The 18919-nt window shown below is 47.4% G+C and overlaps 1 protein-coding gene across 5 annotated transcripts in view; it reads right to left on the bottom strand.

Annotated features, from left to right (window-relative positions):
- The window catches only part of MIB2 (MIB E3 ubiquitin protein ligase 2), a 71801-nt gene that overhangs the window by 25683 nt on the left and 27199 nt on the right, over positions 1–18919 (bottom strand). For 2 of the 5 annotated variants that reach the window (XM_083453826.1, XM_083453828.1), the window contains exons 1-3: positions 17522–17719; positions 14342–14663; positions 12477–12648 (exon numbers count right to left, since the gene is read on the bottom strand). In XM_083453826.1, the coding sequence (XP_083309952.1) occupies positions 12477–12648; positions 14342–14588 (419 nt within the window). In that variant the 5' untranslated portion in view covers positions 14589–14663; positions 17522–17719. Of the gene's footprint in view, positions 1–12476; positions 12649–14341; positions 14664–17521; positions 17848–18919 lie in introns of those variants that run through there. The other 3 variants (XM_083453824.1, XM_083453827.1, XM_083453825.1) reach the window with 2 other exon arrangements.

The following is an 18919-nucleotide window of genomic DNA, read 5'->3' as shown; positions in this document are numbered from 1 at the left end:
GGATACGTCTCTGCACGGTACCCACACAATGGTGAAGATGGGATCTGACGTCCGGTTGAAGCAGCTCCCAATGCCCATAATGGGATCGGTATTCCTCGCGTCCCAAAATCAAACCAAGTGCATTTGATTAAGCAGAAACTTCGGGCCAAGCCCTTCAAGAATTCCAGCTGGGGCTTGAGGAAGCAAAAAACTCTCCCGCCGCCATAATGGAACCGCTTCCACATTTGCGTGGCTTCCGTAATGAGGGAAGAAGAGGCATAACGCTTCCAAGCCCCTGACTTAGCCTGCTGCTTAATACCCGGCAGCAGACGGCAGAGACTTGGGCGGATAAACCCCTGACGCAGCCTGGGAACCAGCAGCCACCCGGCCCACTGTGCCACTAAAATTAACCACTGGCTCTCGCTTTGGCTCATTAATGGATTGCTTCGGTGGCGTGGCATGCCTGGGGAAAGGTGCTTAGGGGAGAGGACCAGGGGGCAGGTTTATCTGCACACACGATGGCTAATCGGTATCTTTCCAGCAGCTTTCCGTGATCCAGATTGTAACATGATAGGAGCCAAGAGCGAGGAGGGAGGGCAATGCTGCTCAGCCAGTCTCCAGTACTAAAATTCTGCACCGGGGCCACATCAATTCAGCAATCAAAAAAAAATGAAAAAAATGAAAAGGATTCTGCAGTTGGAATAAACTGATAACATTTTTCCTCAGGGACATACACAACCCCCTCCAACTTATTTTAAAATAGCATCATAGTGCTTTAAATGTATAGTGTCATTGTGGTATTGGACTGGTTCAAAACCAGAGGACCGTCCTCTGTAAAGTAGGGCATCCTACTAGACATAATTCTGCGTGCAATTTGGGGTTGCTGTTTCTTTAATTCAGCCCTTCCCTGCCCAAAGATATTTTCTCCTCTGACACAGCATCCCCCTAAGCAAGTGGAGAAACAAATTGCACAGAAGAATTCACAGTCGAGAGGAAAAACGCCTCTGGCCTACCCATTCCCCTCGATCAAAATTTGTCCTGGAGGGTCCCTGCCCGCCTCAGTCAATGCCGTTTTATTCACAGCAATTTCCTCCTAAATCCTCGACCAGCAAAAGGGCCAGCTGGAAATTTGACAGAGCTGGAATCCCTGGGTCAGCACCGATCTCGAAAATGAAGGCCTTAATTAAAATGGTTATTAAAAGCAATATTGCAGCGATTAAATGCACCCCCCGGGGGGTGAGGTCTGCGGCACTCTTTAATAGCCTTGGTTGTTATCCGGTATTTGGAAGCAAAACAACTCAAATTAGATTAAAATCCAGGAGGCGCTTGGCTCCTGCTGCATCACTTGGCTTCTTCGTGGCTGGGTAGATAGCGGAGACGGTTCAGTTCAAGGTTAATGTTTGGTTCTCGGGGGCTTGGAAGAAAAAGTAGCCCTGTCCTGCTTCTGTGGAAGCTTGTCGGGACAAATAAGGACACCAGAAGAGCCTGGCTGCAGGATCAGGCCAGTGGCTCATCAAGTCAAGCATCCTGTTCTCAAAGTGTGCAACCAAACGCTTGTGGGAAGCCTGCAAGCAACCCTGGAGGACCACAAAATAACTCTCCCTTCCTGTGGTTTCCAGCAATTGGTATTCAGAAGAGTTTCTGCCTCTGAGAGTGGAGGTACTCAAACACAGCTCTATTGCTCTGTGAAATTGCCCCACGCCTCTTTCAAAACCATCTAAACCGGCGGCCGTCACAGCATCTTGTGGGAGCGAATTCTACGGTTTTAACTATCACATTCTGCGTTCCTCTAGCTGTCACGGGATACAGGCAGCACTTGAAGGACAATGGAAGACCACCTGCAGACACTGCCCCACCCCTCCACTAAATTTCTCTCTCCTCCCTACTGAACTTTGCTGCCTGGGTGGAGAGTGCAACTCAGGGAGGGTCCACCCCTGTGCACCTTCCTCTCCAGGTAAAACCACCTTCCTCTCAGGCCGAAAAGCTGCTTGGCAGGCTGAGGAGAGCATGAGTGTTTGCAGGGATGCCTCCACACTTTCATCTCCATCACAAATCAGGATCAAGAGTGAGAGTGCAAGAGACGAAGAGAGAGAGAGAGAAATCAGAGTGGGGAATGAATGGCTCCACATGCTGCCGGCTCTGGGAGTATGGTCACCAACTGCTGAACACAGCCCATTGCAAGAGGGCATCAAAAAGGGTGTCCACCCCTGATCTAGCAGTCAACACAGGCCAGAACTCCCTTCCTCTTGCCTCTGCAAGCTGAGCCCCCTTGGCTCCCGAGGTAGCCAGGTTTTATTACTTGCGCCAGCTGAGAGCTTCCTAATCAACACATTGCCATATGGAGCAAAAAAACAACAACAATAACCTTGACTTTCTGGAGAGGATGCCTCAATGGAAACGTCTGGTATCCATGCCGGTGGGGGGGGGGGGGATAGAATTTGGCAACCCACCCGATGCAGTCCTTTAAGCTTTATTCAGATTTAACAGCCAAAGGAGAGAAGGAAGGGCAAGAGAGGGACCTTGCTTGGAGCCAGGAGGCTCAGGCCAGCCACAAGAGAGAATAAAAGGATCATCTCAAGCAGGCTGACTCAATAAGCCTCCACCCACTGATCTTGGAGACGAGGCAATGGGAAGGTCCCAATGCAACCTGTGGCAGATCCTTGTTAAATCCACGCTGCTCTCCACACCACCGTGGCCAATGAAAAACACACAACAGAACTGGGTCTCATCAAGACTGCTGTTTTATGGTGTATGCAGCAGCCTGTCATTCATCCATGAGCAGCACATTTGAAGTGGATTTACCCTGGACCACCACGCTTTATCAGTTGTTCAGTAATGCTTCTCCAATACTCCCACACTAATGCCTCTATACTTTTAACTCTGCCATTCCACGGTCCTTGTCTCACACCCCACCCTACCCAACATAGCTGCACTAAGAGACCGTTGCACACACAGCTCCATCCAGACAAGCGAGAGGCATCATCGGTATTCAAGGGCAAAGTCTAGCCTGGCAAAAACACTCCAGGGGGATGCAAAGAAGGGCCCAGTGAGGAGTGCAACCTGGCAACAGTCCTGAGGACCAGAGAGAAAGGCCTCGAGGGCAGTTTTCAAACTTGACATTCCCGAACTCTACTCTAAGCCAAGAAAAAAGAAGGTAAGGAACTACATTAAAAGATTAAAAGGGATGTGGGTGGCGCTGTGGGTTAAACCACAGAGCCTAGGACTTGCTGATCAGAAGGTTGGCGGTTCGAATCCCCACGACGGGGTGAGCTCCTGTTGCTCAGTCCCTGCTCCTGCCAACCTAGCAGTTCAAAAGCACGTCAAAGTGCAAGTAGATAAATAGGTATCACTCTGGTGGGAAGGTAAACGGTATTTCCGTGCACTGCTCTGGTTCGCCAGAAGCAGCTTAGTCATGCTGGCCACATGACCCGGAAGCTGTACGTGGGCTCCCTTGGCCAATAAATCGAGATGAGCGCCACAACTCCAGAGTCGGTCACGACTGGACCTAATGGTCAGGGGTCCCTTTACCTTTACCTTACATTAAAAGATCAAAATCACACCAACTTCAGAGTCTTTCAGACCCTCTTATTTATTTACTTATTTGTTTATTTATTTGCATTATTATTCTTATTATCTCGACTAATATCCCACCCTTCCTGCTGAAGGAGCTCAGGGCAGCAGAACAGATTCTTTGGCATGTTGATTTCTGCTGGCAAAACAGGCACGACACAAGCTAAAGTCTCCACCTCACCAGCTCATACGCTGTTTCTCAAAGCATTTCTTTTTTAAATAAAGTCCTACCAGGCACATACTCGAGAAGTGTCACAGCACGCAACACTGGCTATGTTTCCGCCTGGGAATCAGGTCGACAGGCCCGGCTGGGTTCGCGTTCCCCAATTATCATCACCGAGGCAGCGATGAGGCCGGCCAAGTTTCAGAGAAGGAAACAAAACAAAAGGCGAGAGAGTTCTCACTTGGGGAGTTCTCTGCCCAGAGTCCAGCCGTTTCTAACCGATTGATCTGGCCTGGTCTCCAGCCACGATGCCATTGTAAAATTAGGGAAGGAAGTCCCTTGGCTCCTGCAGGCGGGAAAGAACAGCACGTAGCAGGGAAAGGGTCATTAATTCTCTGTCGCAGGGGCGGGGGAGCTCTGGCCCTTCAAATGCCGGTGGACTACAACTCCCATCAGCTCCAGTCATTGGAGGGATCACAGCTTATGTACCCTGCTCTGTCTGGAAGGGTTCAAGATTCAGGTAGGTAGCCGTGTTGGTCTGACGCAGTAGAAATATATACAGTGGTACCTCTGGATGTGAACACGACCCGCATCTGTGCGGCTCGCCGCTTCCGCACATGCCGTCATTTTGACAATCTGCGCACGCGCTCCGTTACTTCCGGGTTGCCGCAGCGTACAACCCGAAAATACTCATCCCGAAGCTACTTCAACCCGAGGTATGACTGTATATAGAAATAAAAAAATAGTCTAGTAGCACTAGGACTTGCCGATCAGAAGGTCGGCGGTTTGAATCCCCGCGACGGGGTGAGCTCCCGTTGCTCAGTCCTTGCTCCTGCCAATCTAGCAGTTCGAAAGCACGTCAAAGTGCAAGTAGATAAATAGGTACCGGTCTGGCGGGAAGGTAAATGGCATTTCCGTGCGCTGCTCTGGTTTCGCCAGAAGCGGCTTAGTCATGCTGGCCACATTACCTGGAAAAACTGTCTGCGGACAAACATTGGCTCCCTCAGCCAATAAAGCGAGATGAGCACCGCAACCCCAGAGTTGGTCCCTTTACCTTTACCTTTAGCACCTTAGAGACCAACTAAGTTTGTTCTTGGTATGAGCTTTTGTGGGCATGCACACGTCTTCAGAAGGGTTCAAGCAGTGTCCAGCAACCTGGAAAGATAGCCCATCTAGGAGAAGGAAAACTCTGGTCCTAAACCTCCTCTGCCTTGTGGGACATAATTGCGAGAAGGAAAAGCCTAAGTAAACCCTACACAAATCTGGCGTGGAGTCCCTAAAGCGGTTGGATGGCGCCTTGTGGGTTTCCTGCAGTCAAGCTGGTGCCAAATGTATTGTTGGACCACATCTGCGAGGCCAAGAGGGGGGATCATGTCATCCGGGCAGCCCTGGACCTCCAGACACACTGCTCAGGCTTGTGCCTCAAGGGGTCACTTAGTTGCTGCGAACACAGTGGTTTGACTTCACCCCTGGAGGCGCACTGCATTGTCTCTCGAGACAGACAAATACCAACAAGAATGCATCTTCTTAACTTCTTCTTACTTATTATTTACCCACCCTTTACCCTAAGGTCAAGGGCAGGTTATTACATTAAAACACAGTATTAAAAACTAAAACAACTAACAATTAAAAAGAAATGGGGGGTCCCAAAATATACCATCTCGTGTGTCAGAAGCCCAGGTAAAGAGTTGTTCCAAACAGTTTAAAAGTAATCTTTACTTTCCGTATTTTTTTAAGGATCCAAGATGTTCTGCAATTTTTTTCCATAAGGGCAGTGTGCTGTATATCCTAGCCATTTTCCAGGGTTGGGTTAATAGAGGTCTACTTACAGCTGTGATGAAGATTACAAGTCTTTGAACATTAAAATCCTTATAATTTAGGAGAGCAAGCTTAAGAATCAGGGTGCAATATGTGTCTTGTAATAGTGGAAGCCCTCATAAAAACCTGGTTCCAAAAACGGTTGTGTACATTTGCCGTAGTATGATCCAATCTGTTTAGAACCTCTCCAGCACATCAGACTAATTTGAGGATTTATCCTATGACATTTCACATGTGCATACTGGCATCTGTATAGGGTTTTAATGCAGGAAGCTCCTGCAGCCAATCAAAAGCCGAGGAAGCCCCGTCGGATGTTCAGCTTCCAAAAGAACATTCGAAAACCGGAACACTCACTTCTGGTTTTCGATTGTTCAGGAACCGGAACATTCGACTCCCAAGGCATTCAGGAGCCAAGGTACGACTGTATTGGAAAATAGTTCCCTGGGTGTGTATATGGAATGAAAAATTAATTGCTCAATGGGTTTTAAAGGTCTATTTGCTTGAGATATAACTATCTGATTAGCTGAGAAATATATCTTTTGAGGTATGAGCAGCCAGCTTGTTTCCAGATCTCTGAATTTATCTTTTAGTTAAGACTCCTATCAGAGGGTTTAATTTTTTTGTAGCAGTCTCTTTATCATGTGCAATCCCTTCTGTTTCCAACCACTGAATTGCATTTCTCTTGGCAACTGTTTAAGATGCCTGTTTTGTAGGTAAGGAGGTACAGGAAGAAAAAAGTGATTTTTAAACATATTGATAGCAAGTGCCACATAATGTTTGTTCTGCGCTTCTAAGCAATCCATCTTTTAGCGCTTGTTCAAACAAGCCTACCCAGATATGTAAAGTTGACATGTATTTTTGCCTTGTAAGGGTTGTATCCTGTACTAATCCTACTCAGAGTAGGCCTGCTGAAAGTAATGGACATTAGGGCCATTAATGTGAATGAGTTTAGTCCAAGTAGAACTTTGTTGCATACAACCCCCCCTTTTTTTTTTACAAAAATTGCTCATCATACTTGTAATCTGAACTTTCACCAACCATTTTAACATGTATTTTATTTTATAGAAACAACACAGATGATTCTACAGTTAGCAATTTACAAGCTCTGTTAAATAAAGAAGAAGAGAGAGTGCCTGAGCAATATCAGTCAGCAAAAGGAATAAAGAGATTGTAAAAACTGCGCAGCAAAAAGTTAGGTTGACATTAGCTGAACTTGCAATGTCTTCAGGGGAAAAGAGGGTGTGTGGGGTCCAATTTCAGACTTAGATGGATGCAAGCCTAGCTTTGCCATAGATAATAAACTTTTTATCGTCTCTGGAAAATCAGCATCAGTGTCTCCAGGGGCATCATTTGCGCTTTGCCTAGAACGGTTGAAAAAAGAGATAGAAATGCAACTATTGATCTTGTTGGGAGAAGAAAAAGTTTGCTGCTCTACATTGAGCAAGCAATTTGGAGAAAGGTGAAATGGCTCTTCAGAATGGAAAAAAGAGAACAGATTTTTCCCCCTGGTTTCTGTGACATTAGCTATGTCTTCACATCTAGGCTGTAGGTTTGCAAAATGCAAATTGCTCTCAATTTACCGGATTGGAGCCAGCACAGAGGAGAAATTTCACATTTTCCTCTCCAGAGGAAAGTCCCTCCTTGAAGCTGCTATTTTCTTGGGGCGGGGAGGAATTTCCCCCATTACCTCTCTGTACCATCTCTGATCCCCCACAGTGGAAGTGGTCTGCATTAAATTAAAATACTGTACTTCTCATCAGCAAGCAATCTGCCTCTAGTATCCAGCACCCTGCCACCTAGCAGGTTAAAATTAAAACAAAGGCTCATCTCAATTGCAGAAACCGGGGATGGAATTCTTCTTGCAGGGAGCGCAACAGCTTTGCTCCAAAGAACCTAGGCATACTGGGGTCACATCCACACCATATGTTCAAAATATGTGGCTCTCCCCTAAAGTATCCTGGGAACTGTAGTTCACCCCTCAAAGAGCTACAAATCCAAGCTATCGCCCAGGATTCCTTGTGGGAAGGATCTATATATAGAAGGATGATTTACATTTGCAGTACCTCTCCAGGATTCACGGCAGGAGTCTCTCAAAGCCCTAGTTGGTGATGCCCAGGGTTCAGCCTGGGAACCTTCTGCATGCAAGGCAGAGCTACAGCCCTTCCCATAGGACAGCTGAGTCAGTAGATCACGAGGCTCTTAATCTCAGGGTTGTGGGTTCAAGACCCATGTTGGGCTAAAGATTCCTGCATTGCAAGGACTAGATGACCCTTGTGGTCCCTTCCAGCTCTTAGGATTCTATACCATTCTTCTATATACCAAGTTGAATCATTCATCCATCAAGCTCAATATTTTCTACAGCCACAGGCAGGTGCTCTCTTGGGTTTCAGACAACAGCCTCTTCCATCCGCCCACAGCCACGATTTTGCTCCTGGCTTTAGTTTGGTAGACTTTGCAGTTATGATATGTCTATATAGTATATGAGAAGTATCTTTTAAAAATATAATACCAGTTAAAAACAATTAATAACATCCAAAGCAAAAAGGCCTCAAATCAGAATGAGGCGGAACAACCAAATGACCACAAGCCCCTTTTTTATGGCTCATAAAATACACAAGAGTCAAAACAAAACTGATAAAACCAACAGCCTTAAACGTAACCAAACACCTTTGCACCGAGGTCCTCCTTAATGAAATAGCTATTTGTTCGGCAAAAAATAGGTCAAAAATACTGGATGTGCAAATTGCCAAGTGGCATCACCGGTTTGAACTTTTAGTGATGATGTTCATCTGGCCCCAGGGTCACTTCCAGATGGAATCCCTTAAGCATGCAAGGATATAAAAAAACCTCTCCTCCTCTAAAGGGGCCTCAAAACAAGGATTCAAAAATTATCCAGCTTGTCGGCCTTTCAAGTCGTGCAGCCTTGAGCTGTTATCTGGATCCTCCGGACTGAATTGAGAGCTCCCGCCGGCATGGCCACTTAGAAATGATTTACACTTTTGCAAAACCCTCAAATGCAAGGACAAGGCCGTTCTCACACCCAGGTGCCTTCTTAATTAAATATCAGTATTCCTCAATTATGGTTCCGATCCTACTGGCATAGCTGTCAAAGGTAAAGGGAACTACTAATTTCTCTGTCTTTTGATATTTTTCTTAGATGCCTTCAGTTATTTTCCGCCTCTATTGAGAGCCTTATATTTTGACTCCTTCATCGGTTTCATTGGGTTCTCGCGCATATGGAATTGTCTTGCAAGTGCCCTGGCCTGTATTTTACTTATAAAAATATTTATATACCGCTATTCATTAAAAAAAGGTGTTTAAGGCGACAGTGTATAAAACCATACAATGAAAAATCATATAAAAAACTAAAAGCAGACATCAGCTACCTATTGTCAAAAGATACGTTCTGAATTGCCTGCATAGCCCTGGTGGGATAGAGAAGTTTTCAGCAGGCATTTAAAATTTGAGACAGAAGGCGCCTACTGAATCTCCGATGGCAGGGCATTCCACAATAAAGAGTTAATGAAACTAAAGGTTCAGTTTCTTGTTGTTACTAGATGAGCCTTGCCAACTAATGGAACAACCAATGATACTCCTGCAAACGATCTCAATAATTCTGACAGTAAGAGCTGTTGTACGGTGGAAGATACTCCCATGAGAGGCAGTGGACTCTCCTTCCTTAGAGGTTTTTAAGCAGAGGTTGGAAGGCCACCTGTCATGTATGATCTAGCTGAGTTTCCTGAATTGCAGGGGGCTAGACCAGATGACCCTTGGGGTCCCTTTCAACTCTACAATTCTATGATGATGATGATGATAATTATTTATTTATACCCCGCCCATCTGGCGGCTTCCAATAAAACACTAAAATACAATAACCTATTAAACATTAAAAGCTTCCCTAAACAGGGCTGCCTTTAGATGTCTTCTAAAAGTTTGAGTTATTTTTCTCTTTGACATCTGGTGGGAGGGCGTTCCACAGGACGGGTGCCACTACCGAGAAGGCCCTCTGCCTGGTTCCCTGTAACTTGGATTCTCGCAGCGAGGGAACCGCCAGAAGGCCCTCGGCGCTGGACCTCAGTGTCCGGGCAGAACGATGTAGGTGGAGATGCTCCTTCAGGTATACAGGACCGAGGCCGTTTAGAGCTTTAAAGGTGAGCACCAACACTTTGAATTGTGCTCGGAAATGTACTGGGAGCCAGTTTAGGTCTTTCAAGAGCGGTGTTATATGGTCTCGGCGGCAGCTCCCAGTCACCAGTCTAACTGCCCCATTCTGGATTAATTGTAGTTTCTGGGTCACCTTCAAAGGTAGCCCCACATAGAGCACACTGCAGTAGTCCAAGCAAGAGATAACCAGAGCATGCACCACTCTGGCGAGACAGTCCGCGGGCAGGTAGGGTCTCAGCCTGCGTACCAGATGGAGCTGATAAACAGCTGCCCTGGATTCTGAAAGAAGCAGCTGTAAGGATCTCCTTCTTCCCCCACCCCGAACAATGTTTGGGGCCTGCACCCTACATGAACCAAGAGAACAAATGGGCCAAATGGTCTGAGGCTGATTCACATCCCAGAACATACAACCCTGAACAGCGCCTAGCCAACGTGTTAAAAGCCCTCGCCACATGTAGTAACAGAGAACCATTCTGCTTCACTTTTGGCATGTCTGAAGGCAGCTATTGCATCTGCCCTGAATCTTTACTGCCCAGTGCTAACTTTATCCTGCTTTTCACAACTGTTCTTCGTCAAAACTGCTTTCCAGACCTCTTACTCATTGTAAGACACGAGAGAGAGAGAGAGAGAAAGAGAGAGAGAGAGACTTCACAGTGTTTTCACCTTGGAGGCAACCAACACTGCAAGGAATCAATACATTCTGCAGGCCTTGTTGGGATTTTCAACAGGAAAGTATCCATTATCTGAATGAAACCAAGAAACCATGCGTTGGATTTGTGACTGTGCACAAAAAATGTCACCAGAGATTCCAAACTTAGGTGCTTCAAGTGATTTCTCCTCCTTTTCACCTTGGAAGCCCTAGTGGGAAAGTGACGCATTGTCTGTCCACAGCCTCATAAAGCATGGTTTATGAAGTCACAGATGAGTGTCACGGCTGCACAGTCCTCCCTTGGGCGCTCCTCTTTTGTCCTTCTGCGCCCCCCCCCCCCCCCCCGGTGTGGAAGCAGCTTTGAGATACAGATCCTGGCTTGTGTTAAGCCAAACTTCTACATTACCCCCTCCAGGACCAGAGAACTCTTGCATAACAATATCACAAGCCAGGATAATATGTGGTTGTGTGTGTGGAGAGATTGTCCCTTACTACCCTGGCTTGTCAAACCAACAAAAGCTAAAGATTCGTGGATCAGACGTAACAGGGAACCTGGGCTTAAAGGAAACCAGAATCTCGATAGCTACTAACCACAGTGGCTATCATGAGTCCTGAGGTGTTGCCGGGTTCAGGAGTGGGGTAGTGGGCCGAGGTGGACCAAGAGGGGGAATGGGAGTGAGACATAGGGGTGAGAGGCTGGAGGAAGTGGGTACCTGCCCCTAACTGGGGACGCATAACTCCCATCTCCCTCCTTTCCCCCCAGACATTTTGCACGCCTCCCTCCGAAGACAATCTGTCAACGGCACTTAGCACCTGCCCCCTTACTCTCTTTCATCCCACACCCCCACACCCAAATCCGGCTCTCCTGCCCCACGCACAGAAAGCTTAAAAGTCACTATTAGTCACCCCCCCCCCGAGTTCCTTTCTCCTCCGAGGACTTCACACAGTGGCACTGGCAGCTCCTCTACAATTTAGGAAGCAACATTAGTGGAGGGGGGGTGTTTTTTTAAAAAGGGAACAGGGTAGGTTGCCTAGTTACCATCGCAATGGTCTACTGAAAAAAGCCCTGGGAGCCCTTTGCTTAAGCAACCCCCCCCCTCCTTTTTCTACTTGCTTCAGTTTTGGAGAAGCTCGGTTCTCTTGAAAGCAAAAGCATCACACCTGGGGATGGACAAATCTTTTCCATTTCGGTTTCTGCCCGGCTTAGGGAAGGAGGAGCAATGCTCACGGGCACGGCATCACCCACCCACCCACCCCAAATCGCCCTCGCAAGCTAAGCTGGTACCTCTGGCCCTAACTGTTCCCCTACGAAAAACTCCACCGCATGCCACTGGATAGAAGCCGTACAAATGTCCCAACAGGTATCCACACAAAACTGGTGTTTATAAGAAATATGTTCAAGATGTAGCCAAGGCTGCAAAGGTCCTCAGACTGCTGCATAGGAGACGATAGGTGTTTATCCTTCCAGGCTCCAGTATAAGTCTCTTAGAGACCTAGAGCAAAATACAGTTTTCTTGTTTTTCCATTAATCCCCATACTAAAGGAATATCACTTAAAAGTACATGAGCAAACTGCATATATCAAGGACCTGATAGGTACAAAACTGAGGACGACGACAACTTCAAACCAAAATACCTCAGGTTAAGTACTTAATTCGTTCCAGAGGTCCGTTCTTAACCTGAAACTGTTCTTAACCTGAAGCACCACTTTAGCTAATGGGGCCTCCTGCTGCCGCTGCACTGCCGGAGCACAATTTCTGTTCTCTTCCTGAAGCAAAGTTCTTAACCTGAAGCACTATTTCTGGGTTAGTGGAGTCTGTAACCTGAAGCGCATGTAACCCGAGGTACCACTGTAAATCACTGGACATGTGCCCACGGGATTTCCAGCATCACACCACATGCCATACTTGGCTTGCCAGTTTCCAGTTTCCCACCCCTTGAAGTGAAACAAGTACGGATAGAACTGAGCCCTAAAAAGAAAGAACATGTCACCCTCTTGTTATCTGTATCTCTATATATTAACATTTCTTTTGCTTACAATGTACACTGGGGGAGGGGCTAGTGTCTGGGGGTTAGACTAGATGGCCCTTGGCACCCCTTTCCAACCCAACAAATCTCCGATTCTATCACTTACGGCTGTGAGTGAGCAGTCTCGTAGCGCTCAAAGGCGTGGGAGAGGTCATGCTTGTTGTTCATGTAGCACTGCATACACAAGTCGTAATCGAAGCAGACCTTGCATTTCCACCGCATCCCGCGGATTCCGTGCTTCTTGCAGCAGTCGCAGATGATGTTGGGGTGGCGGACGCCTAATTGAGAGAGAAGGAAAGAGGCGAGAGTCGCCATCAGCAGCTTCGGCAACCAAAGAGATCAAAGGGGTTGGAGAAACTCCCTTATGGAAGAAAGGTTATTAACACGTGTGGCTTTCAGTAAGCAGGAGTGTGTGTGTGTGTGTGTGTGTGTGTGTGTGTGTTAGAGTAAGGTTATCAGATCTGGGGACACTTTAATTACATAAATATATACATACTACACGTTTTGGACATTGATGCTGCAGCGATGGCGGTGGCAGAGGGCGGCCGCCGCCTTGACCTCAACCGCCACGTTTCCCCTTCCTCCGAGGCTTCTATCTCCTTTCTCCATGAGCCTGGGCGGCCCCTGAGCTTTTGGTTCTTTGGTGGTGGTGGTGGGGAAGCGGTGAACGGTGGGTCAGGCAGGAAGGTGGAGGAGGAGGGTGGAGAGTGGCGGCGGCCAGGCACGATGCCTCCCTTCCCATCGAAGCAGCCCCAATCCCATTCCTACTTGCGTGCAAGCAGGAGGGGGTGGGATCCCTCAGCTGGGAAGCGAGGCTTCCTGTTGCCTAACTGAGAGATCCCTTCCCCCTCCTGCTTGCATGCAAGCTCTGATAGGCAGCATGAAGCCTCCCTACACAGCTGAGTTGGGAGGCTGCTCCGGTAGGCAGCATGAAGCCTCCCTACACAGCTTAGTTGCTGGGGTCAGGGAAGGTGGAAGCAGCCCGGAAGCTGCATCTTAGAGCCCCTGCACCACCATCTTATAGGGACTTCTGAGCCAGCTCCTGAAACCAGCCAGAGCCAACTGCTCTGGGCTGCTGAGACTGCATTTCCCAGGGACATTAGATGACATCTGGGGACATTCTGGGGATGGAATTTGTCCAGGGACTTATTCGCAAATCTAGGGACTGTCCCCGGGAAACAGGGGCGTCTGGTAACCCTATGTTAGAGGTGTCTGAAATAATGCATGGGCACCCAGGATCCCCAAATCATTCCAGGGAAGGACCCTTCTCCAAAGCCAGCCAGTGTAGATCAGCCGGGGGTAAACTGTGGCTTCTCAAGTCACCAGCCAGCAACATCGCCAGAGGACAGTTGGGAGTTACAACAGTCCAACAACCATGGGAAGGCTACAGGTTCTTTACTCTGACTGGTGCAGACAATCCTGGATGAATGCTTGGTGTGGCTCAGCGATGCAGATCCCTAGGTTTTGGGAAAAGGCCGCAGCTCTGTGCAAGAGCATCTGCCTTGAGTGCAGAAAGTCCCAGGTTCCAATCCCGGCATCTCCAGGGAGAGGTGGAAATGTCACTTGCCTGAAACTCTGGAGAGCAAGTCAGTGTAGACCAGTGGTTCTCAAAAGTGCGTGGCAGGAGAGGATGGCAAGTGTGGCAGAAAGGTTCAAGGGCACTCAATATTACATGTTGGGAATGATTCATGTTCTTATGTATCTGCCTTGTTTTTTACTTTCTGGATGTCCCGTTATCATATGATAAAGTAGCTGTGTTCCATTACAAATCAAAGCCTGCCAGGAGTTGCTACCTTTTGTTTCCCAATGTATTTCTTATCAATAAAAAAAAAAAATGGGGCAAGGAAATTTTTATTCTGAAAATGTGGCCCATAGGAAAAAGGTTTGAGGCCCACTGGTGTAGATAGTATTGACACAGATGGACAAGCGGCTTAATTCAGTATAAGGCAGCTCCCTGTGTTATTTACTTACCTATTTGTGCATTATCGTACAGAAGAAGATCGTACGCTCCCTGAAACCCAGTCCGGTAGTTGGTGCGAGTTCCTTGGTCCCACTGGACCACCACGGTCTTATCTGGGGTGGTTGGGCTGCCCTGCCGACCGATCTCCACCACCGTCCCGACATTCCCTTCGCCGTTGTCTTGGTTGCTCCACTTCCAGTCCACCCCACGGACCACCCGCATTCCAACCTGCATGCTTGCGTAGGGGTCAAAGTCCATCGCCCGGCGCAGGCAACCTCAAGTTGACGGCCGGACGGCCGGCTCACAGCACAGAGGGCAAAGCATTGATGAAACCTGGGGAGATGGAAAAAACACACAAGCATGGGCTCAAAAAGCATGCTGGGAAGATTGAGGCACTGTGGCTGCTATGCACCAGGTGTGTGGGTGAAACTAGTCTTCTGGGATTTGCTGAACTACAACTCCCATCTGGCCAGGCAAACATGGGCAATAGGGAGTTGTGGTTCAGCAACATCTGGAAGGCCAATTGGTGCCTCTTATGCACCAAGTGGCATAAAACACGTGGTGGGACATGCCGATCAGAAGGTCAGCAGTTCGAATCCCCACAACGGGGTGAGCTCCCGTTGCTCGCTCCCTGCTCCTGCCAACCTAACAGTTCGAAAGCACGTCAAAGTGCAAGTAGATAAATAGATACTGCTCCGGCGGGAAGGTAAACGGCGTTTCCGTGCACTGCTCTGGTTCACCAGAAGTGGCTTAGTCATGCTGGCCACATGACCTGGAAGCTGTACGCCGGCTCCGTTGGCCAATAAAGCGAGATGAGCGCCGCAACCCCAGAGTCGGCCACGACTGGACCTAATGGTCAGGGGTCCCTTTACCTTTACCTTACTATGCACCAAGTGGACATATATTGTTCGTCTTTGCTCTCATATATTCTAACAGGGATATCATTCTCCAGATGCCATAAGATCAAGTCAAGTGGACTAACTAGTCCAGCATCCTGTTCTCACAGTGGCCAGCCAGAAGCCCCAATGGGAAGCATGTCAAAAGGACCTGAGTGCAACAGCAATTCTTCACACTTTGAATTCTCAGAAATTGGTTTTCAGATGCACAGTGTATCTGATAGTGGAGGCAGAACACAGCCAATGTGGCTAGTAGTATGGACAGTCTCCTCCTCCTCTGAAATTTGCTTCCTTTAAAATCAGTCAAGGGGAACAGAATGACTAAGAGCATAAGATGTTCACCAGTAGGCCCCAAACTGCTGGTTTCAGGTTTATGTGGTCAATATAAATCTCAGATGACACTTGGGCAACCCAGGAAGCAGCAGCTCTCACACACAGTTCTGATCACCCCCTCCACCCACCCTTTTACAGAGAAGTTGCAAAACAGAAGGAAGCTTAAAAAAAAAAAGCACATATGAATTTCTGACACAGTCCCCCTCTCTCCCCTTTCTGATGACAAGGCCTAAAATTAGATCAGGAACTAAAAATACTTGCACAGGAGACAATGAACGCTTCTCACCCCATTTGCATTAATGAAAAGAACACAACGCCACATCTCAAACACACCATCAAACACTTAACAAGTCAAGGGCAGCCCATGACAGATGAAGTAGAAAATGGATGCTCTTTTAAACACACAAGTAGAGCGCCATGAATTAAAAGCAATGGGAAATTCATTGGTTCAAGGACTCCGAAATAAATTATGAAAGGTCACAAATTTATTTATATTAAGATCAAAGCTGCTGTCGCATTCAGAGCTGAAGCCAGTCTCCTATTGGCTTGGAATAGACATTACTCCCCTTTATGTTATATAGCTCAAACAAATATTCACAAATATTTAACACAGTATGAGATGTCCAGCTCTGCCGCTCACACTTTGAATGGACTAGGACCTGGGAGACCAGGGTTCAAATTCTCCAGTCAGCCATGAAGCTCACAAGGCCAGCATTGCTCCTATCACTGCCCCTTAGTCTAACCCACCTCACAGGGCTGTTGTGAGGATAAAATGGGGAGGGGGGAACCATGTACGCTGTCTTGAGCTCACCGTAGTAAAGGGGGAGGGATGTAAGATGTAATAACGAATGTAACAAAAGTACAAAATAAATAAGCTTTTGACAAAACACTTCAATTTTATACATGCAAACAAATCTGCAACACAAAGCACACTTAGCAAGCAAGCCTCATTGAAAACAGCATCTTTAACTTCTGGGCAAAAACAAAGAGTTATCTCCAACTGAGGCCCCATTTGTACTATATATTTAAAGCAGTATCATAGCACAGTAATTCCCTGAGTGGTTCAACAGACTGCAGTTCTCAGGATGATTTGGGGGAAGCCTTAACTTTGTAAAGTGGTATGATAGTTCTTTAAATGTACAGTACAAAGGGGGCTAATCATACTACTTTAAACAGTCATGCCTTCCCCCAAAAGGATTCTGGAAGTTGGAGTTAAGGGTGCTGAGAGTTGTCAGGGGACCTCCTACACCCCTCAGAAAGTGAACAGCTCTTAAGAGTGGTTCAGCAGTCAACAGGGAGCTACGGGAATTGTAGCACTGTGAGGGGAGCTGGGGTCTCCTAACAACCCTCAGCACCCTTAAACTATAATTCCCAGAATTCTTTGAGGGGTAGCCATGGCTGTTTAAAGTGGTGCCACAGCTCTTTGGTGCAAATATGGCATTAATATTTGATGCCTGTCAAAACTGTGTGGCAAATGCTGGCAAGATTAACAGCACAGCCCTTTCTTTGTATGTTGCGTCCAGTGCTAGCTCGGCTCAAAGTAGATTCGTTGAAGTTAATGGACTCCGCTAACTTGGCCCCATCAATATCAGCGGGTCAACTCTCAGGCTTGACTTCAGTGGATCTACTCTGCGTAGGACTAGCTCCGTGAAGGGGGGATGGGGGGGTCTTCCCAACAACTCTCACCATCCTTTACAAACAAACACCAGCTCCCAGGATACTTTGCAGGAACCACAACTGCTTAAAGTGGTACCACAGTGCTTTAAATGTATGGTGTGGATGTTTTCTGTCTCTGGAGCTATCAAAACATTAGATACCACTATTGGTATGCCAGTTATCAAAATGAAAGATAACACAGAACATTCATAGGCCTCGGGCCCACGTGTTCAGAGCCAACAAGGTTCTTAGAAGAGGAGAAAACAGAAAGCGAAATACGTTCCGTCTCAAGCCCGGCTTCCTAACCTTTTCTTGAGAGCCGCCCAGAAAAGCGATTCCATGGCTCCCCTAGGCCTCTTGCTCCATAGATAATGTCCTCTCATGGTTAAGAAAGGGCACCTTCCCTGGAGTTTAAGCGCATGACTTGTACACTTCAGGTGAAAAGGCACCCACCTAGAGAGATGTCCCACCTCCACACGTGGTGGAGTCTAGATACAGCCATGGGTGATGGACGCTTTCGTTGGCCCTGGAAGATGCGCTTTGCGGTTGCCTAGCAACAGGGGAATATGACGTTACATAAGGAGAGTCCTGTTGGATCGGTCCAGCACTCCATGGAGTCTTCTTACCGTGTCCAACCAGAGGTGCTGATAGTTGTTAGAACCCCACCTCAAAAAAAACTACAGCTCCTAGAATTCCTTGAGAGAAGCCATGATAGTTTAAAGTGGTACCATAGTGCTCTAAAAGTATGGTGTGAATGTGGCCATATACACTTAAAAAAAATATCAATGAACCCTTCAAGGAGATTTGGGGGTGTAGCTAGTAGCTCTCTCTGTCTGGCCTGCACCATCTGTCACCCAGACACACCCCTCAACAGACTTGCTTTGCTCCTTCCTTGAGTGTTTTTGCCTGGCTGGAATGTGCCTTTGAATTCGGATCACACCTCTTGGTTGCCTGGATAGGGAGGCAACCAATGTGTGTAGAAGTACCCTCTTGTACAAAAAGCAACATTTACATTTGTTGCTCCACCCACCTTTGCCTCTGGCCCCGCCTACCTCTGGCTGGCGGCCCCCTGAAGGTGGCCCAGAGAGGAATGCGGCCCTCAAGCTCTGAGACGTTCTCCCACCGTTCTGTGTGCAAAACCATGAGCTCTACCAGTTTGCTCTATGGGATTTTCAGAGATGACGGGAGATTTGAACACAGGTCTCCTTAGTCTGAAGTCAAAACTCTTAACAAGTAGCTAGAAAAGAATCCCATTGCAACATGTTCATATAATAAATTTATTTGATTTCTATCCGAGGAGTTCAAGGTGGCATATATGCTTCCTGCCCCCCCGCCCCGCCCACAACCCTTCTCAACTTATCCTCACAACAACCCTGGGAGGTAGGTTAGGCTCAGAGACAGTGAGTGTCTCTGGGATAGAGTGCTGGACTATAACCACACTGCCTAAATAAGTCAAAAGACGTCTCTGGAGCCAAAGGAACAGCTAAAGAAACCAGACAGTTAAAAATAGATAGATACCTTCTCACATGAGAGGAAGAAAAATTTAAATATATCAGCATGGCTATTCTGGGATCCAGCCGCATCACAACCAAACGTGTCATGCTTCAGACATCACAGGCGGACCGATTACGAAAGGGGGGGGGGCAGGAGGAGCTCTTTCAACTGAAAGAACAATTAAAATCCTTGCCTTAAGGGGATTATGTC

Source organism: Podarcis tiliguerta (assembly GCF_965153285.1).
Source record: "Podarcis tiliguerta genome assembly, chromosome: 8".
Taxonomy (NCBI): domain Eukaryota; kingdom Metazoa; phylum Chordata; class Lepidosauria; order Squamata; family Lacertidae; genus Podarcis; species Podarcis tiliguerta.
The sequence above is the reverse complement of the archived record's forward strand: the minus strand, read 5'-3'. Positions and strand labels throughout refer to the sequence as shown.